Genomic DNA, 19,574 nt, shown 5'->3' with positions numbered 1-19,574 from the left:
ACATGTCCCAAACCATCTCAATCTGGCCTCTGTGACTTTATCTCCAAGGCCTCTAACATGTAATGTCCCTTTGATGTACTAGTTCCTGATCCTATCCATCCTGGTCACTCCCAATGAGAACCTCAGCATCCTTCTACCAATATATTCACTATCTCTCCTCTGGACATGTCCCAACCATCTCAGTCTGGCCTCTCTGACTTTATCTCCAAGGCCTCTATCTAACATGTAATGTCCCGGTCCTGATCCTATCCATCCTGGTCACTCCCAATGAGAACCTCAGCATCCTCATCTCTGACATGTCCAAACCATCTCAGTCTGGTCTCTGTGACTTTATCTCCAAGGCCTCTATCTAACATGTAATGTCCCGGTCCTGATCCTATCAATCCTGGTCACTCCCAATGAGAACCTCAGCATCCTTCTACCAATATATTCACTATCTCTCCTCTGGACATGTCCAAACTATCTCAGTCTGGCCTCTGTGACTTTATCTCCAAGGCCTCTCAATGTCCCTCTGATGTACTACTAGTTCCTGATCTTATCCATCCTGGTCACTCCCAATGAGAACCTCAGCATCCTTCTACCAATATATTCACTATCGCTCCTCTGGACATGTCCAAACCATCTCAGTCTGTCCTCTGTGACTTTATCTCCAAGGCCTCAAACATGTAATGTCCCTCTGATGTACTACTAGTTCCTGATGCTATCCATCCTAGTCACTCCCAATGAGAACCTCAGCATCCTTCTACCAATATATTCACTATCTCTCCTCTGGACATGTCCAAACTATCTCAGTCTGGCCTCTCTGACTTTATCTCCAAGGTCTCTAACATGTAATGTCCCTTTGATGTACTAGTTCCTGATCCTATCCATCCTGGTCACTCCCAATGAGAACCTCAGCGTCCTCATCTCTGCTACCTCCAGTTTTGCTTCTTAAATCTTCATATTTCAGTTTCACCGGTGGCGTCAACTAGATTCCTCAAATGGCAGGGATGGAGTTAATAACCTTCTGGAGGACTTTCCGTCAGTGAGAGCCTGGCGTTATTGATATTTTCTACATATTTATATGATTTGGTACAATTTTTGGCAGAAATATAATCAAAACACAAACAAGTTTCCGCTGTATTTACCGTTGCATGCTAATGACAGTAATTTGTTAGGCTACATAACATTGTTATGCGCATGTTGTTGTCTTTCATGTGGTGGGCATGGGTTTGATTCCCATCTAAATTGGTGGATTGCATTATGAACTACGTATGTAACATGGTTTTGTACAGTAGGGTCTTCATAGAAAGTATATATGTTTACATCACTGACCGAATCTTGTGTATAAATTTCCTGCTGTAATGAATGTCTGTCTAGACAGGACATTATTAAGAATGTTTGTTATAAATTTTATACATACAAAAATACACGCAGGTCAATTCTATACATGCCAAAAGTAATAATAAATATAAATAAAAATAAATATCAACATTTCGAGTATATTAAGTATATTTTCTCATATGATCCGGTTTACAGTATTGCTCTCCAATGTCAAAACAGTCTCTGTAATTACTCCAATTAATGATGTGCTTTGTATGATCATATGAGAGAGGAAGAGCCCAAGACATGGGAATGCAACCGAAACCAAACAAACTCTTCATGGAGAACCTTTCATAGCGAGAGGGGATGTTTAAGAAAGATTTACATGTGAGACGGGAATCTTTCCTGTGGGACACATTGGGCAGGAATGTGCTTAATGACGACTTTCTTGTATCGCTCATGTCACTTTCCCTTATGAATAATATGCAAAATAAAGCCACCGTCCCACGGATGGTATGCTTACTTCAAGTGAACAGCCAATTCTTCTGCCAAAAAAAGTTTGAGAAATAGATGAAAAAGGTCACAGTCGTGACCCAACCGGTTCTGTGCTATCTTCAAACCTCTCCGAAAGTAGTTCCGGACTTCTCGTTTGTCCGTGTATGTGTGTGTGTGTGTGTGTGTGTGTGTGAGTTCACCGCAGCACTATCTATCAAGCTGGCTGTCTTCTCTAATCAAAATTAATGGAACTTTAATCGCTGAGATTGTTTCCTTCACTGTCACATTTGTGTTTAATTTTCATCCTAACATCCTATTTAGCTAGGAGTCCAGGATTTACTGACCGTCTTTGTAGTTGCGGACAATAACTAAAAGGCGATATCTTCACTTTGAACTAAATGTTTTATCACTTTCTCCTTCTGGGTCTCCCACAATGAGTTCCATCACCAAATATTATAGTTTCTGGTACCCAGGAATCATTTTTGCTTGAGGATGCTCCTTAGCCTGTGCAGTGCCATAACAGTGACGCCATTGCCTTTATTTTTGCTGAAGACTGAAAACATTTGAGTTTGGTATGAAAAATTAAGATGAAACGAGAGAGCAACAGCTTTTCAGATTTTTTCAAATGCAACTCAGGCCTCATTCGTATTTAATGTAACACAACTGTTTCATCCAACCCAACATTGGGCTCAAAGACTAGACTTTCGGAATTAGAGTCGAGAGCACTGCAGGTTTTTACCAACATACACTTGGGGAACCGATGAGGGATGTTTGCATACGTGCGACCCATATGTCATAGAAAGACGTGTTTTCTCGTCAATAACGATACTCATAAGCTTCTTGAACCAGACATTGCAGAAAGTTCTCCATGAAGTGCCTTGCCTTATCCTACACTGAATCATTCATTCATTCATTTTCTACCGCTTGTCCTCACGAGAGTCGCGAGCGTGCTGGAGCCTATCCCAGCTGTCTTCGGGCGAGAGGCGGGGTACACCCTGGACTGGTGGCCAGCCAATCACAGGGCACATATAGACAAACAACCATTCACACTCACATTCATACCTATGGACAATTTGGAGTCAACAATTAACCTAGCATGTTTTTGGAATGTGGGAGGAAACCGGAGTACCCGGAGAAAACCCACGCATGCACGGGGAGAACATGCAAACTCCACACAGAGATGGTCGAGGGTGGAATTGAACTCCGGTTTCCTCGCTGTGAGGCTTGCGTGCTAACCACTCGTCTTCCGTGCAGTCTTTTACCATAATTATGACTTAATATTTTTATTATATTCTCGTAGCATTGTTTTCTGCAACCTAACGTTCCAAAAATTATAATGTTGACTTCAAAAGACTTGACTTTAATATTTAAATTTTATTCTACTAAAATGACTATTTTATGGGAGTTCTTCTTTTAATATTTAGTTTTTGTTGTAAAATTACTAGTCTCACAGGGATATGCTGGAGCTTGTCCCAGCTGACTTTGGGCGAGAGGCGGTGTACACCCTGGACTGGTCGCCAGCCAATCAAAGGGCACATATAGACAAACAACCATTCACACTCACATTCATACCTATGGACAATTTGGAGTCGCTAATTAACCTAGCATGTTTTTTGGAATGTGGGAGGAAACCCAAGCATGCACGGGGAGAACATGCAAACTCCACACAGAGATCGCAGAGGGTGGAATTGAACTCCAGTTTCCTGCGTGCTAACCACTCGACCACCGTGCAACCTACACGGAATCAGTTGGTTAAAAATATGTTGACTACCATTGCACAATTTTTTTTAAATTTGTCACAAACACACCAAAAGGAGCATAAACTGGAGCAATATTTACTTCTATCATATGTAATGGTTTCCCAATTTTGATTGTGCTATGTGAGTGTCGGCCTTTATGAGAATGCATTGAGCTTTTAGCCCTTTTATTTGAACCGTTTGACCAGTACCAAAGTACTGGTACTGCGTCAACAATGTGTGATATTTGTCACCAGAAAATGTGCCCAGAATTTCAGTGAACTCCAAACAAACAGGAGGAACAAGAAGGCGAGGTGCAGTAGCCTGACTATAACATCTCCACATGGAACTGCTTGAGTGTGACCCGGGGTTCAACTACGCCAGGCGAGGAGGATAATAGATGCCGCTGTTAGAGATAATGTGCAGCTCATGCACGGCCACTATTGTGTTACTGTCGGGTTTCAGGATTTGAAACACTTGCAGCTGTCTGACCTTCACCCCACAAGGCTACCTCTGTTTTGTTTGGGTATTAGTGACGAAAATTATTATATTGAGTCTACGCATATAATTAAGAGAAAGCATGGATTCTTGAGAGTCAGGGTAATTTGTATTTTATATAAATATCGAGTCAGTTCAGAATGGATTTCCAGTTTATGGTTGCTAGACATAGAGTGTAGAAGAAAAATAGGGACAACAATTGGGTGACTAACTTCTAACAAAGTTAGGGCAGATGTATATCTCGATTTTCCAAATGTGGCGTGAAGGTTGTTGATGGATGGGGTTTACTTAAAGGGGAGGACTAAATCAGATAGGAAGAACGTTAGCAGTAGTTGGTGTAGATTCTCAGTCATCCTGGTTATGGTAATCGGTAAAAGGTTCAATGAAAGCAACTGGTTCTTCTTGGTGGTTGTCTTGTTTCTTTGATGGTTTTTGAAACTCCACGACCGCCAGTTTTGAAACTGTAATGTCAAGGGCAGTCTGAAGTGATTAGAATCTAGATTGAGTCTGGATTTAGCTTTAATATGGAAAATTCCGTTTCGAATGTTGAGATACCGCTGGCAAATCTAACCAGTTCAGGTTGGACTGTGTTGTGTTTATGTTATTATGTCATTTGCAAGACTGAGAGACGCGTTTCTTTGAGCTGTTGTTGAGCTGCTGTGCAGCCCTGAGTGGGACCAATCACAGGAAAATATGAGGAAATACAGCTGGAATAGGTGCAGATTCTGGAAGATCTAGAAAGCGATCTGCGTGGGTTATTGCGTGTAGCTGCTCTATAGGAGTCCATGTGGGAGGAAAACCCGAGTACCCGGAGAAAACCCCACGCATGCACGGGGAGAACATGCAAACTCCACATTGGAATTGAACCCTGGTCTTCGAGCTGTGAGGTCTATGTGCTAACCACTCGACCACCGTGCAGCCCTGTATATTGTATACTAGATATTAATTCTATATTAGTTGGACAGTTTCCTTTTTTTGTTTTTTTAACCATCAAGTGTCCATAAATTGTGATGTTTGACAGCCACTGACAAACTGAGGCAGTCTCTTTGAGATCTCTTACTGTCTTCACACAAAAGACGAGGATCTCATTTGATGCTGTACAGGCCATCACTTAAGCTGAAGATTATTCTGTCCAAACACGGGCTCATGTATGTCAAACAGTCATCCATAGCCACGTATGTTCAAATGGACAGGAGGATGACACGGGATCAAGCACATGCATGTAGCTATATACACAAGGATTATTTTTTTCCCTCCTGGCACCACTGCAGACATGCCAATTTAAATAAACCATTTGTGTTGAAGGTGTGAAAGAGAGGAACCCCCCCCCGACCCCCCCAGCTATTTGATCACTGACAGATTTATTTGGAAATTTTTGTCCGGTAGCTGGTTCGGATCCGGAAACACCGCAGTCTTGTGGCTACTGTTAAAAACTTGGAATGTTGAAAGAACAGCATTGCAATGATGTGACAATTTGTTAGCTTAGTTAGCTTGTTAGCTGTACAAGTTGAGTGGGACAATTCATTCATTTTCTACCCCTTATCGTCTTATTGTCTTCGGCGGGGTATACACCCTGGACTGGTTTGCGAGCCAATCACAGGGCACATATAGACAAACAACCATTCACACTCACATTCATACCTATGGACAATTTGGAGTCGCTAATTAACCTAGCATGTTTTTGGAATGTGGGAGGAAACCGGAGTACCCGGAGAAAACCCACGGATGCACGGGGAATTGAAGCCTGGTCTCCTAGCTGTGCTAACCACTCGACCGCCGTGCAGCCCTGAGTGGGACCAATCACAGGAAAATATGAGGAAATACATCTCGAATAGGTGCAGATTCTGGTAGATCTAGAAAGCGATCTGCGTGTGTTATTGTGTGTAGCTGCTATATAGGAGTCCATGTGGGAGGAAAAACCGGAGTACCCGGAGAAAACCCACGCATGCACAGGGAGAACATGCAAACTCCACATTGGAATTGAACCCTGGTCTCCTTAGCTGTGAGGTCTACGTGCTAACCACTCAAGCCCTGTATCGTGTATACTAGATATTAATTTACATTCATAGGTATGAATGTGAGTGTGAATGGTTGTTTGTCTATATGTGTGCCCCGTGATTGGCTGGAGACCAGTCCAGAGTGTACCCCGCCTTTCGCCTGAAGACAGCTGGGATAGGCTCCAGCATGCCCACAACCCCTGTGAGGATAAACGGTATAGAAAATTAATGACTGAATTTGCAGTGCTGGTGAATAATGGACTATGGAATAAATAATGGCGTTATTTTAAGAGTTATCCTTTGTTCAAATGAGGCACAATTTTCTCCTCCATTATTAAAAATGATATTTTATTGTTCTTTCCATTAGAAAGAACAATGACAACAGTTACCAAATCGCTGTTGTATTCCGAGACACACATAAGCAATGAAAACAATCGAGCCAAACCATGACTCGGTTACTCCATCATGTCTACACTGTGGGGGAGCCAGACAGTTTATCTTCTCCCAATATTTTTGCACTCACGCTGTATCTCCCTCTGTCTCGCTTTGTATCTTTACAAGTGTCATGTCATCCATTTCACAAAATGGACCCTACCAGTTTTCCTTTTAAAACCATCTGATTGTGATTCTTTAGTGTAAAAACAACCGTCAATCTAAGCGGAATGAACTCCGAAAAGAAGGTGAAATGGTTCTTTGCTATAAAGGAGCCTCTGGAAAGTTCTCTGGTGTTGACAGACAAAGACATCAACTCAGCGTGTCAAGGAGAGTTAAAGAGACGCCGTGGGGTGGGGGGGATTTGGGGGGGGGGGTCGGCATGCGGTGGAAGGCTTCAGGAATTTTTATCTTCACTGGAATTGATAATTGTTAGATAGAAAAACGGATCAAACAGCCATACTTACGGTAAATTTAAAAATAGCGAAACATGGAATCAAGCAGGAAGAATAAAAAAAAATAAAATAAAAAAAATAGAGTGTGGCTTGATAAATCATTCTGCTTCTCTTGGCCAGAATCAGCAATAAAAGGCATGTGTGTGTTTTCTCAATATTATCCTTTGCTGGAAGTAAAACACGGACTGACACCTTATTCTAGGTTGAGATTGCGGAGGCGTCTTTAGGAATACGTCCAAAATCACTCAACTCGGATCTTTTAAAGCAGGGTCTCAAACACGCGGCCCCGCGGGCCAAATGTGGCCCGCAGTACACTAGTTTGAGGCCCCCTGCCTTGATATGAAAGTTTAATGTTAGTTTGATATGGATGCTGTATGGTATTGTGTATAAAGGTTAAATAACTGTTAATAGTTATCCTCCCTATCCGTGTGGAAGTGGTAATTTTTTTGGCTATTTAAGTTTAAAGGAAATAACTTGAAGGCTACCGTTTAGGTCGCTAGCTCTCTAGTTTGCGACTTTAACATGTGTCTCAAGACCCTGCAGTTGCGCAATATGATGTAAACAAAAAAATATAAATGTTTGATACCCGCAAGTTTGATATGGATGCTGTATGCTATCATGTACCCAGAAAAAAAATATTACGTTTGATTAATGTTCATGTTAAAGGTTAAATAACTGTTAATAGTTATACTCCCTATCCGTGTGGAAGTGGTATTTTTTTTGGCTATTTAAGTTTAAAGGAAATAACTTGAAGGCTACCGTTTAGGTCGCTAGCGCTCTAGTTTGCGAGTTAGCATGTGTCTCGAGACCCTGCAGTTGCGCAATATGATGTAAATAAAAAAATTATAAATGTTTGATACCCGCAAGTTTGATATGGATGCTGTATGGTATCATGTACCCAGAAAAAAAATTATTAAGTTTGATTAATGTTCATGTTAAAGGTTAAATAACTGTTAATAGTTATCCTCCCTATCCGTGTGGAAGTGGTAAGTTTTTGGCTATTTAAGTTTAAAGGAAATAACTTGAAGGCTACCGTTTAGGTCGCTAGTGCTCTAGTTTGCGAGTTAGCATGTTTTCTCAAGACCCTGCAGTTGCGCAATATGATGTAAATAAAAAGAGTATAAATGTGACTATAGTCGTGTTTTGTCATGTCTACAGGGCTCTAATAATGCTTTGTTAATTTTAATCTGAAAAAAATAATTTGTCTACCCACCAACTATATGTGGTTTCTTAAGTTTTTATTATTTGCCGTTTTATTATTATTATTATATTAATTTATTACTGATTGATTTTCTTTATTCTTGATTTGTTTATTTATTTTTCATTATTATTTTGTGCAGAAAAGTAAAAATTAAGATATTTGAGAACAGTGGAATGTTTTATCAGAGCTTTTATTGTAGAAAATCGGAACAAAAGCACTGAAAAAGTTTTTTAATAAATGCATTTTTTTTTTTTTTTTTTTTGGAAAACCTGATGCGGCCCAGCCTTGCCCAGACCCTAGCTCCAGTGGCCCCCAAGTAAATTTAGTTTGAGACCCCTGTTTTAAAGAAATATTTTCACAATCATCAAACGCTGATTCCAAAGCAAAAATAACGCAAAAACTGTAAATCCGTTAAAAAAAACAATAAACAGAAGCTGATATGATTGCGTAAATTGCGTATCATCCGTTCTGTTTTGACATCAAAAATCGAGCCGGTTTTGCGTTAGAAAAGGTCATGTGATTTGCTGCACGCTTTGATAAAACCACACGACTTGCCCTCTTACCGACTGCTTTGATTGACCGTAATGTTTTGCTCTATCTAAGATATGTTATCTTATATTTGGCTCCTAATCACTCAGCGGTGCAGCAGTGGCGGATAGAGCCACGAACCTTGAGTATTTGGCAGTTCTCCTGACTATAACTTATCAGTCAGGACCAAATGACTTCCACTCGCCTGCCCAGAAAAATATTATTCTCAATCTTTGGAAGAGGCTTTTGTTCTCATTTGCAGGCATTTCAATAACAATGATATTAATAAACAAAACAATAGAAATGCTTGTAAATGTCAACATAACATAACAAAACAAGAACACACAGCAAAGAACAGACCTCTGCCAAGGCCAAACACCTGTATCGTGTAGGTGGATACGTCTGGAGTTAATATTCACTATTGAGTTTGGCAGTTTGAGTACAACTACCAGTATGAACTCAGAGTAGATGTGCATGCAAATACCAAAGGCTATCATCAGGCTGGAAAAGCAACATCAATTTATATGACAGATATGAAAAAATCAGGAAATAGAGGGTTTTTAACCAGATGGCAACATTAGCCACGTATACATGGACCCAAATATTCCAATTCTATTTGGGTTGTTTGCACAAACGGAAAGAATGTAACCTTTGTATACACCTCATTCCAAATTAAAACTATTATTAGAGCCCTCTAACATGAAATAACACCCCTATAGTCTCATTTACACTTGTAATACACAATATTGTAATGCACTTAATACATAATTTTGTTTTTTTTCTGTGTGATCATTGCAATAAAAGCCTGTTGTTGAGGTGATCAAGTGTGGTACTTCTGTGTCTTATTACAGTAGTATTACTGACACCTAGTGGCCATCTCTGTGTGGAGTTTGCATGTTCTCCCCGTGCTTGCGTGGGATTTCTCCGGGTACTCCGACTTCCTCCCACATTCCAAAAACATGCTAGGTTAATTGTCGACTCCAAATTGTCCATAAGTATGAATGTGAGTGTGAATTTACCACCTTATAAATACAGTTTTTAATTTTTTTTTAGAGCCCTCTAACATGAAATAACACCCCTATAGTCTCATTTACATTTGTAATACACAATATAGTAAACATAATAAGAGAAAACAGTAGCCCGTGTTAGGGATTATTATGGCAGTTGTGAGATCATTGAAACGTGCAATAAAAGCTTGTTGTTGCGGTGATCAAGTGTGGTACTTCTGTGTCTTATTGCAGTAGTATTACTGACACCGTGTGGCCATTGTAGAATATTATATATCACAACTGCAGAGTTTTTGAATGTATATTCTGAATGCCTTATACTCGCACTCAGTTCATTGTGCCGTTTTTATATGAATGAAATGCTTAATTTAGGCAAAAAATGTATACTTTTGTATATTTTTTTGGAGGTGTGTTTCTAGGGAAGACATATTTACAGTTAATAGATGTTTGTAGAATATTTTGCCATGTATGTTTGAATGAAATACATTCAGTATAGCATAAAAATTGTCATGCTCCTCCAGCTGGTGCTGCTGCTGTTAAAACAAATGGAAGAACGGATGTGACAAGCGCCACGCTTCTCATGCACGCAACGCAGAACCTCGGCGTATGATATTTCTGTGTATTTTAATGTCTGATTAGAATAAGCGATACTGTTATTAATACAAGTACTTTGTTTTCTCATCCTTCCTTCAATCCTTCAGTCATGGACTGAGTCTGGTTTCTTTCCTTGGAGTTTTTCCTTATGTCTGTCACCAAAAACCCTTACTGGTGTGGGGTTCAGACGGTTTCTCCAACGTGCGAGTCTCAATGGTTTGAGACTTGCTCCACGTCTGTTGTGAATTTGCGCGACATAAATAGAATTGGATTGACTCGACTTGAAATAGCAATAAATTTCAAACATTAAAAAGATCTACCAGACAAAGTTATGTGTGTGTGTGGGTGAATTTTTCCGAGTGAAATTTCACATCAATACTTCATATATCGGGGACATTGTGCATCAAATGAAAAATCTAACCAATCAGAATAAATGTTTCATTTATTCCAATAGACGAGACGCTGAGTGCCAAGCTACAAGCTGTGTTTTCAGAAAAGAGACTATAAATCCTGTTTGCATTGAAGCAAATGTACAACCTTGGAGTTAAAAGAAAATAAATTCCATAGCGATTACCCCCGAGAGAGTTATTATTTTGTATATTGAGGGATGGAAAAAGCCAGTTTCATGCAAAATGTAAACCATGCGGACAGGTTGACAACCAGCAAAACTCACTGGGGTATTGATGGTTTTATTTCATTTGAACATGCATCAGATTTACAATTGAATGCATCACATAATCAGTTCACAGTTCCACATGTCCAAAAGGAGTAGGAAGAAGCAAAGCTTATTAAATCCTACAATCAGTAACTGTTACATTTGTTCACTTCCTGCTTTCCTAGTATAGTTTAAGTTGTTTTTTTTGTCTGTTTTTTTTGTTAGTTTTTTTATTTTATTTTTTAATTTTAATTTTATTTTTATTTTTACTACTATTTTTAATATGTTCATTTGTTCACTTCCTGCTTTCCTAATATAGTTTAAGTTGTTTTTTGTCTGTTTTTTTGTTTGTTTTTTTGTTTTAGTTTTTTACTTTTTTTATTTTTATTTTTACTACTGTTTTTAATATGTTCATTTGTTCACTTCCTGCTTTCCTAATATAGTTTAAGTTGTTTTTTTGTTTGTTTTTTGTTTTATTTTTTTATTTTTTAAATGTTATATTTTTTATTTTTTAAATGTTTTATTTTTTATTTTTTAATTGTTTTAAATTTAAATTTTATTTTTATTTTTACTACTATTTTTAATATGTTAATTTGTTCACTTCCTGCTTTCCGAATATGGGTTAAGGTTTTTTTTTTTAGGGTTTTTTCTGTGTGTGGCTCAAACAGGAAGTGAGGTCAGGGGTTCAGAGTTGAGTTTCAGCTTGGCGCAGGTTACGGTAGCAAACAGTAGCCCGTGTTAGGGATTATTGTGGCAGTTGTGAGATCATTCAAACGTGCAATAAAAGCCTGTTGTTGCGGTGATCAAGTGCGGTATTCCTGTTTTTTAGTTGTTTTTTTTAAAGGTTATAAAATGACTCTAATCGCCACACAAAAACAACATCATCATAAAGCGGCATAGTATATTGAGCATTTATCTGGAACAAGCGGAATACTTTGCTCAACTTTTCGTCATTAAGACGTAATTCAGCATCATTCCTATAAAATTCCCATTTTATGGAAGCTGTTATTGTAACATCCTAATGTTGTCCCCTTCAGGAGTTGTCGTTTGGGTCAGGAAGGAAGAACATTTTATTCCTCTGAGTATTTCCTCATTTATCTGAATAATCCTATTGTTAGTTTTGGCCCACATCTTTTTACTGAAAATAAACAATTGTAGAGGAAGTTGTCCCTAAAACTGGAAAAGGTTCCTTCTTATTTGCGGTACTGTACTGTGTGGCCTTCTGATAGTCTTAAGTAAAGAAACATATCCACTCTTTGTTGTATCAGCTCCCCACTATAGACGAGAAACAAGCGTTTCTAAAAACTACTGTTTGTGCTATGCATCATATTCATGGAGAAGCAGAATGATGGGAATTTCACAGGGATAAGACACTGATCCGCCTCCGTTTCGTTCTAAAACAACTTAGCTTGGCACAGGCCATCGTCAAGAAATCCGGGTCTCAGCTACTTTCAACCGAGAAGATCTATTACTTTTTGCAAGTTTGGCTTGCTAAATGAAATAGTAGAAGTGGAGTAGTATTTTTTTTTTTTAATTTAAAAAATGTTCCTTGGGATGGGTTGTTAATGCAAACCGGAGAGTAGATCAATTTTGCTGAGTGGACACTTAGCTTTTGTTTTGTATTGTTTTTGAAGCCATTATGAAGCAATGAAGTAATACGTCAAATAAGAAGCTGTACTTGGAAAGTGATCATATTTCATAGTCGGGTTGACTTTACTTTACACTGCGATGAACAAACAAATACTTCTTTTCAATGAAAATCTCAAAGACAAATATACACTATGTAAATAAAAGGTAAATTAAAGAAAAACAAAGAGCATAAGTTTGGTTTTGGAGTGTATTTCACTTGTTTACTTGTAGCCTCAGAAGGAAAACCAGGAAAATCAAAGTCAGATACAGTGGAACCTTGGTTAATGTACGCCTCGGTTAGCATTTTTTTTTTGGCTTAGGTCAATCCAATCCACTTTATTCATATAGCACATTTTATAAACAAAGTTTCCAAAGTCCTGCACAGACTAGTGAAATAAAAAGTAAAAAAATAAATAAAATACAATATTAAAAAATACAATAAATAAAGGTACAAATTGAATTTAATCCAAAACTAAAAGATCAAATAAGAAATAAAATAGTAAAATAGATATTAAAATATTGGTTGCCTCAGAAGAAAAACCAAAGTCAGATACAGTGGAACCTTGGTTAGTGTACGCCTCGGTTAGCATTTTTTTGGTTTAGGTCAATCCAATCCAATCTCTTTATTTATATAGCACATTTTATAAACAGAGTTTCCAAAGTGCTGCACAGACTAGTAAAATAAAAAGTAAAAATAAAATGCAATAAATAAAGGTACAAATTGAATTTAATCCAAAAAAGATCAAATAAGAAATAAAATAGTAAAAGATATATTAAAATATTGTTTGCCTCAGAAGGAAAACCGAAGTCAGATACAGTGGAACCTTGGTTAGTGTACGCCTCGGTTAGCATTTTTTTTTTGGTTTAGGTCAAACATTTACGCCCAAATTTTGCCTTGATTCCTACACATTTTCCAGTTAGCATTCAAGATGGTGAGTGTCTTGTTGTGTTGTTAACTTGTTGTTGTTTACTTATAGGTGCCCTGAGATTGGCTGCCGACCAGTCCAGCGTGTACCCTTCCATGCCACCCATGCCGTCTCTAGCATTCCACCGCAACCCTTGTAAGGACAAGCAGCATGGAAAATGTATGCACGGAGGTAAGAGACACTATTGCAGTAAAATAATGATAATGATAATAATAATAGCAAAACAAGAAGGTGGCAGATCTCTCTTCTGAAGCTTTTTTTTTGCTGTCTTTGTCAACAATCAACAATCAAGATAGTTAAAATATTTTGGTTTTGGTATCCATGCAGAATATATAAGACTTCAATCATTCTTTTATGTGGAGAGACCAAAAAAAAAAGATACTTGGCGTACATTTTGGTGTGGGCTGTTTATTGCTCTCGCTGGTATTTTTGTCATCGGACCAAAAGCTGCACAGAAAAATAAATGTGCTTTCATAACTGAAAAACGAAAAAAAAAGCAAAAACAATCATTTTAACGGCAAACAAACAAGCACAAAAGCTAGCATAAACAATTGTCTATTTTGGTTTCATTTGGAGCAAATGGGGGGGTTGGTAAACTTAGGTTGACCTTTGTAATAAACTTAATAGTTCAAAAAGTAATACAGCACAACTGGTATCTGGTATTACTTCAGGTATTTTCTCTGATACATTGCATGTTTTTCGGTTAATGTATAAAAAAAACAAAAAAGACGCCATAATTTTGCAGTTAGCAAACTATCGGGTCTGTGTTTTTAATGTATTTTTATGACACAATGTTCTCGTTAGAAGCCTGTTAGCTCTGTTATACAAGGAAACAGCAACCAGTCGCCCGTCTATGATGTCATCAGCAGTTGACTGCGTAGTTATTTGCTACCTAACACAGTTATCACATCTGCAAAATGCAGTAGTAGTAAGTATTTATTAGTTATATTGTTTAATGTGTGAAAAAGCTAGTTTCCTGTCGCCAGTTGCCTCTGAGAGATAAAAGCCAAGAAGCCTCGTCTGAGGTTCTTGCCTGGTAAGCAGACAAGGGGAAGTAATCCTTGGACAAACACACCCCACCTTTGACTGGTCAGGAATGTTATCAGGGTCCATATACTCTCCTCTGCATTGAGGAAAAGGGGAGATCGGACTCAAAATGCTTCCTCGACAGCTGTTTGCCGCATCACCCCTCGCTCCCTCTGAGTACCTCACACAGTGAGCTGAGCACCTCGGCAATCTGGAACTGGTCTCCTTTGTCCATCTCTTTCATCGGGCTGGTTGGAGCCACATTAGGGCGAGCGTTCTTCAAGTCGAGCAGTAAAAACACTGCTGTGATTTAGACAGATAGACGGACAGGGCCACTTAATTTCCAGTCTGATGAAAAAATGTTAACTGCATCCTGATGTACACGACAATGAATTTACATTGTATGGTTTATGGGTATGTTTACACAACATAAACCTTGCAAATATGTCTTTTTTCGTCCACACAAAGTTTTTTTTCTACCCTACTTCTTGCTCCCAAAGACATATTTATACATCTATTAAGACGTGAATTGGTGAATTCTAAATCTGGTTTCCTCACGAGGGTCGCGGAGGGTGCTGGAGCCTATCCCGGCTGTCTTCGGGCACATATAGACAAACAACCATTCACACTCACATTCATAACTATGGACAATTTGGAGTCGCTAATTAACCTAGCATGTTTTTGGAATGTGGGAGGAAACCGGAGTACCCGGAGAAAACCCACGCATGCACGGGGAGAACATGCAAAAAATTCAGAGAGTGGAATTGAACCCTGGTCTCCTAGCTGTGAGGTCTGTGCGCTAACCACTCGACCACCGTGCAGCAATAACAAATTATTCATTTGTTAATTTTCTATGCTTTCCTAAACCCATCCCAGCTTTTCCCAGGTAAGAGGCGGGGTAAAACCTGGAGTGGTGGCCAGCCAATCACAGGGCACATATAGACAAACAACCATTCACACTCACATTCATACCTATGGACAATTTGGAGTCACCAGTTGACCTAACATGCATTTTTTGGGGATTTGGGATGGACATTTGTTCAATAAGATGTTCCTGGACTGAAACATGGGTTCCGGTGCTTTGCTTGCAGGCCCATAATAATTTAGAAAATCTGCTGAAATTTGTCCAGAGTCGTATGAAACAATTGGTGGAAATATTTTTGGTATATTGGTAAAGTTAGAAAAAAAATCCTTGTCGTCATGTAAAGGTTCTGGTTAGCAGACTCCCTCATATGCTTCCATTTTTTGCATCGTCTAATGAGGTCTCATTAGTCAATCTGTCATTCACCTAACGCCTCCTTTCTGTTTTCATAGTATCACTTATACTATCTTGGAATGATGGGGTACACCGCACTATGATAAAGCTGGTGTTATTTCACCCTTGGCCTTTCTTGACACAGATACTGCAATTGAATAAATACACAGGATTCGAACCCGATTACAAATTCAACCAACGTTGCACTGTGACAAATGGCGGAATGTTAACATTTTGACAAATGACCATTTCCTCCAATGTGAGAAGTGAAAAGGCAGTAAATGCAAAGCATGCACCCGACAGCGAAGCTTAGACGGGGTTTCTAACAACATTGTGATCGCGGGTAGACTAAACTGATCGATCTCTTGGTTGCATTAGCATCTACCAAAAACAACGCTTCATGTTACATTATTTCTGTTTTTCTGAAAAATTATGAGTAGTAAGCAAATTATGTACTGGTGTAAAAGTGTCATTTTTCAATGCTTGCTTATTGTATTAATACAGTTTAAGGATTACTTCACAGTATGCATGGACAATGACTGATTCGGTCAGAATTACCTAAATTAACACTTAACACATAAAGGAAGCATATCCTTGAACATGATCAAGGATAGAACAGAGTTGTGTTACAGTTTTGTGATTTCTAACTTGTATTGCAGCACATAAAGGAAGCATATCCTTGAACATGATCAAGGATACAACAGTGTTGTGTTACAGTTTTGTGATTTCTAACTTGTATCGCAGCACATAAAGGAAGCATATCCTTGAACATGATCAAGGATACAACAGTGTTGTGTTACAGTTTTGTGATTTCTAACTTGTATTGCATATTGCAGTATTTCTCATATTTTGCACTTCTTCTTTCTTCTTTCTTTTTTGGCTTTTCCTTTCAGTGGTCGCCACAGCAAATCAATCTCCTCCATCCAACCCTGTCTTCTGAATCTGTCTCTCTCACATCAACTACCCTCATGTCCTCCTTCACTACATCCATAAACCTGGATTAATTCCTGATCTTATCCATCTTGGTCACTCCCAATGAGAACCTCAGCATCCTTCTACCAATACATTCACTATCTCTCCTCTGGACATGTCCCAACCATTTCAGTCTGGCCTCTCTGACTTGGCCCCTCTAACATGTAATGTCCCTATGATCTTATCCATCCTGGTCACTCCCAGTGAAAACCTCAGCATCCTCATCTCTGACATGTCCCAACCATCTCAGCCTGGCCTCTCTGACTTTATCTCCAAGGCCTTTAACATGTAATGTCCCTCTGATGTACTGATGTTCCTGATCTTATCCATCCTGGTCACTCTCAATGAGAACCTCAGCATCCTCATCTCTGCTACCTCCAGTTCTGCTTCCTGTCTTTTCGTCAGTGGACATGTCCCTCTGATGTACTCCTTCCTGATCCTATCCATCCTGGTCACTCCCAATGAGAACCTCAGCATCCTCATCTCTGCTTCCTCCAGTTCTGCTTCTGTTTCCAGTTCTGCTTTCTCAAATTTTTGCATAAACATCCATCAGCATCACAGTAGAAGACGCATAATGTGTTCAATACATCACATATTGCATGGAGACCTGCTGCCTATAAAACATAATTAAGTAATAATACTACTTATTTTATGATTACATATCATTATTATTGGACATTATTATTATTATTATTGTTGAGGTAATTATTATTACCAATTCTTTCTGAGGCCTTTCCCGCTGTACAGTACCATTGAACTTGGCGCAGCTAGCAAACTATACCACAGAAAACTATGAAAATCATGCAACATATGAGTTATAAATCTGTCGTTATTTCTGGCGTCACGCAAAAGAGCAAGTAGACATTTGTACACTGTACGTGTGTGACGTAAGTGTGAATACTTTTCTCTTAAAATTTACACGATAAAATTAGATATTGAGGGATTCTATTCTGAGTTTAATAACAATCCGAGGGGGTTTATACTCACACATATTTGGCTTAAATAAATAAAGGGAGCATTTTCAGGACTCTGTCTTCTCCAAGTCTGTGTGTCTCTCGGGGGTTTCCTCTGACTTCCTGCCATTAAAGAGACAACCCGCTGAAGAATGGGGGGTGACTGACGTACGACTCGTTTTTGCTCTATGTTTGAGTCTGTGGAACTTTGCCGGGGAGGAATCATTTAAAAAACAAAAACAAAGCAGTCTGGGACGGATGGGGAGGTTTAAAGAGTGTTTCAGAGAACAAAATGTCTACAAGCCAAACAAAAAGTATGAGAACATAAAGTAATAAATTTTGGTGTGGTAATCCGGATTTCGATGTCATATAGTAGACTTCGAGAATTCAAACTGAGGATAAATTATTATCTGCATTTTCAAAAACAGTTTTTTCATTGGTTTTACAAGTTGACACAAAAATATTTTACAATGCATTGCTTTGAAAACGACTGCTGTGCTCAAGTGTCCTACTGTCTTTAGCTCATTGTGCAACAGTACCCCCCCCCTTCCCCCTTGACATTTCACACTGAAACTGACCACACAGCAAAAAAAAAAACACACAACCCGACGTACAAACGCTCTCACAAAGTGTAAGAAACAGCAAAAACTGCTAAATCTTAATCCTGAGACCCTCATCCGCAAACAACCCAAACAAGGAATCGAGCAAAGGCACCCACGGGAACACAAACATCTCAACAAACATCATTCATTTCCAACCCCTTTTACTTACCTTCTGCAGCCACTGAGTGTAATTCTCCATAACGTGTTCGAGTTGCTGGATCTTCTGATTGGAAAAGTCCGCCGCGGTTGGCGGCGAGTCTCTTTGGAGCGAATTGGTGTTGTACTGCGGGTTCCCGCTTTTTGCATCCCTGCAAGAACCTTCACCTGCCGCTCCTTCAGGTAGTATGAAGGTGTAGGTACACTGGCCATGCTGGATTTTATGAAAACGTCTGCTTCCGCTTCCTCCAGCGCCACCTGTGTTCCCGGTACTGCTATCGGTCGCTCTGGTCCTCTGCTCGCCTCCTCCTCCTCCTGCTCCGCAGCTCGCAATCAATACAAGTGCTGCCAAAGTGAGGAAGTGGTACACAAATGTGTAGCAGAGCATCATATCAGCGTTGCAGGCAATAGGAGTCCTTTATCTCGGTCTTTTGTTTCCTTTGGATGTGTATCAAGAAGCTGTGAAGAAGAACACTGTCGGTCTCGAACATATGCAGTCCATCTTTACGTCGGAGGGTCACCATTGAAAGTCCACACAGTCCTTTTAATTAGCTGTTTAGTACAACGCATGCAACAGGAGTGACTAAGTCGCTTATCTTGATCTTGCTCCAAGTAAGCCTGCAAAGCAAAGTGCGCATCAAGTCAGTCAGTCAACGCATTTAAAAAAAGGCGCTGGGTAATCTGGGATGGTGTAGTTCGACCTCCCCTGGTCGCCTTTCTAGCTTTCGCCCTGCACAACTAGCAGGGAGTGAGAGAGACACTCTCACTTGAAGAACAGTTCCAAGCTTCCAGTACACTCTGAGCCTGCCCCTTGTAGAGAGCCTGCAGAGGAATGTGTGAGTGTGTGCACGTATGTGTGTGTGTGTGTTTGGCCAAAAAAAAAAAAAAAGGGACCCCAGCACAGAGGATGTGCTGAGACTCTGAGGGTCGGCTTACAAAAGCGATGTGACTTCAGGCTCACATGGTTGAACTGCGTGTTGTATTCCAATATTCATTCATTCATTCATTTTCTACCGCTTTTTCCTCACGAGGGTCGCGGGGGTGCTGGAGCCTATCCCAGCTGTCTTCGGGCGAGAGGCGGGGTACACCCTGGACTGGTGGCCAGCCAATCACAGGGCACATATAGACAAACAACCATTCACACTCACATTCATG

At 39.5% G+C, this 19,574-nt stretch overlaps 1 protein-coding gene across 1 annotated transcript in view; it reads right to left on the bottom strand.

Moving 5' to 3' along the window:
- The window catches only part of angpt1 (angiopoietin 1), a 59,894-nt gene extending 40,750 nt beyond the window's left edge, over nt 1–19,144 (bottom strand). Inside the window, exon 1 of the mRNA XM_058047655.1 lies at nt 18,433–19,144. Within this exon, the coding sequence (XP_057903638.1) occupies nt 18,433–18,810 (378 nt within the window). The 5' untranslated portion in view covers nt 18,811–19,144. The remainder of the gene's footprint in view (nt 1–18,432) is intronic.
- Between the last annotated feature and the right edge of the window lie 430 nt (nt 19,145–19,574).

The sequence above is a fragment of the Doryrhamphus excisus genome, chromosome 14 (assembly GCF_030265055.1).
Source record: "Doryrhamphus excisus isolate RoL2022-K1 chromosome 14, RoL_Dexc_1.0, whole genome shotgun sequence".
Lineage (NCBI taxonomy): Eukaryota > Metazoa > Chordata > Actinopteri > Syngnathiformes > Syngnathidae > Doryrhamphus > Doryrhamphus excisus.
Note: the sequence above shows the minus strand (reverse complement) of the source record. Positions and strands in the feature narration are given on the sequence as shown.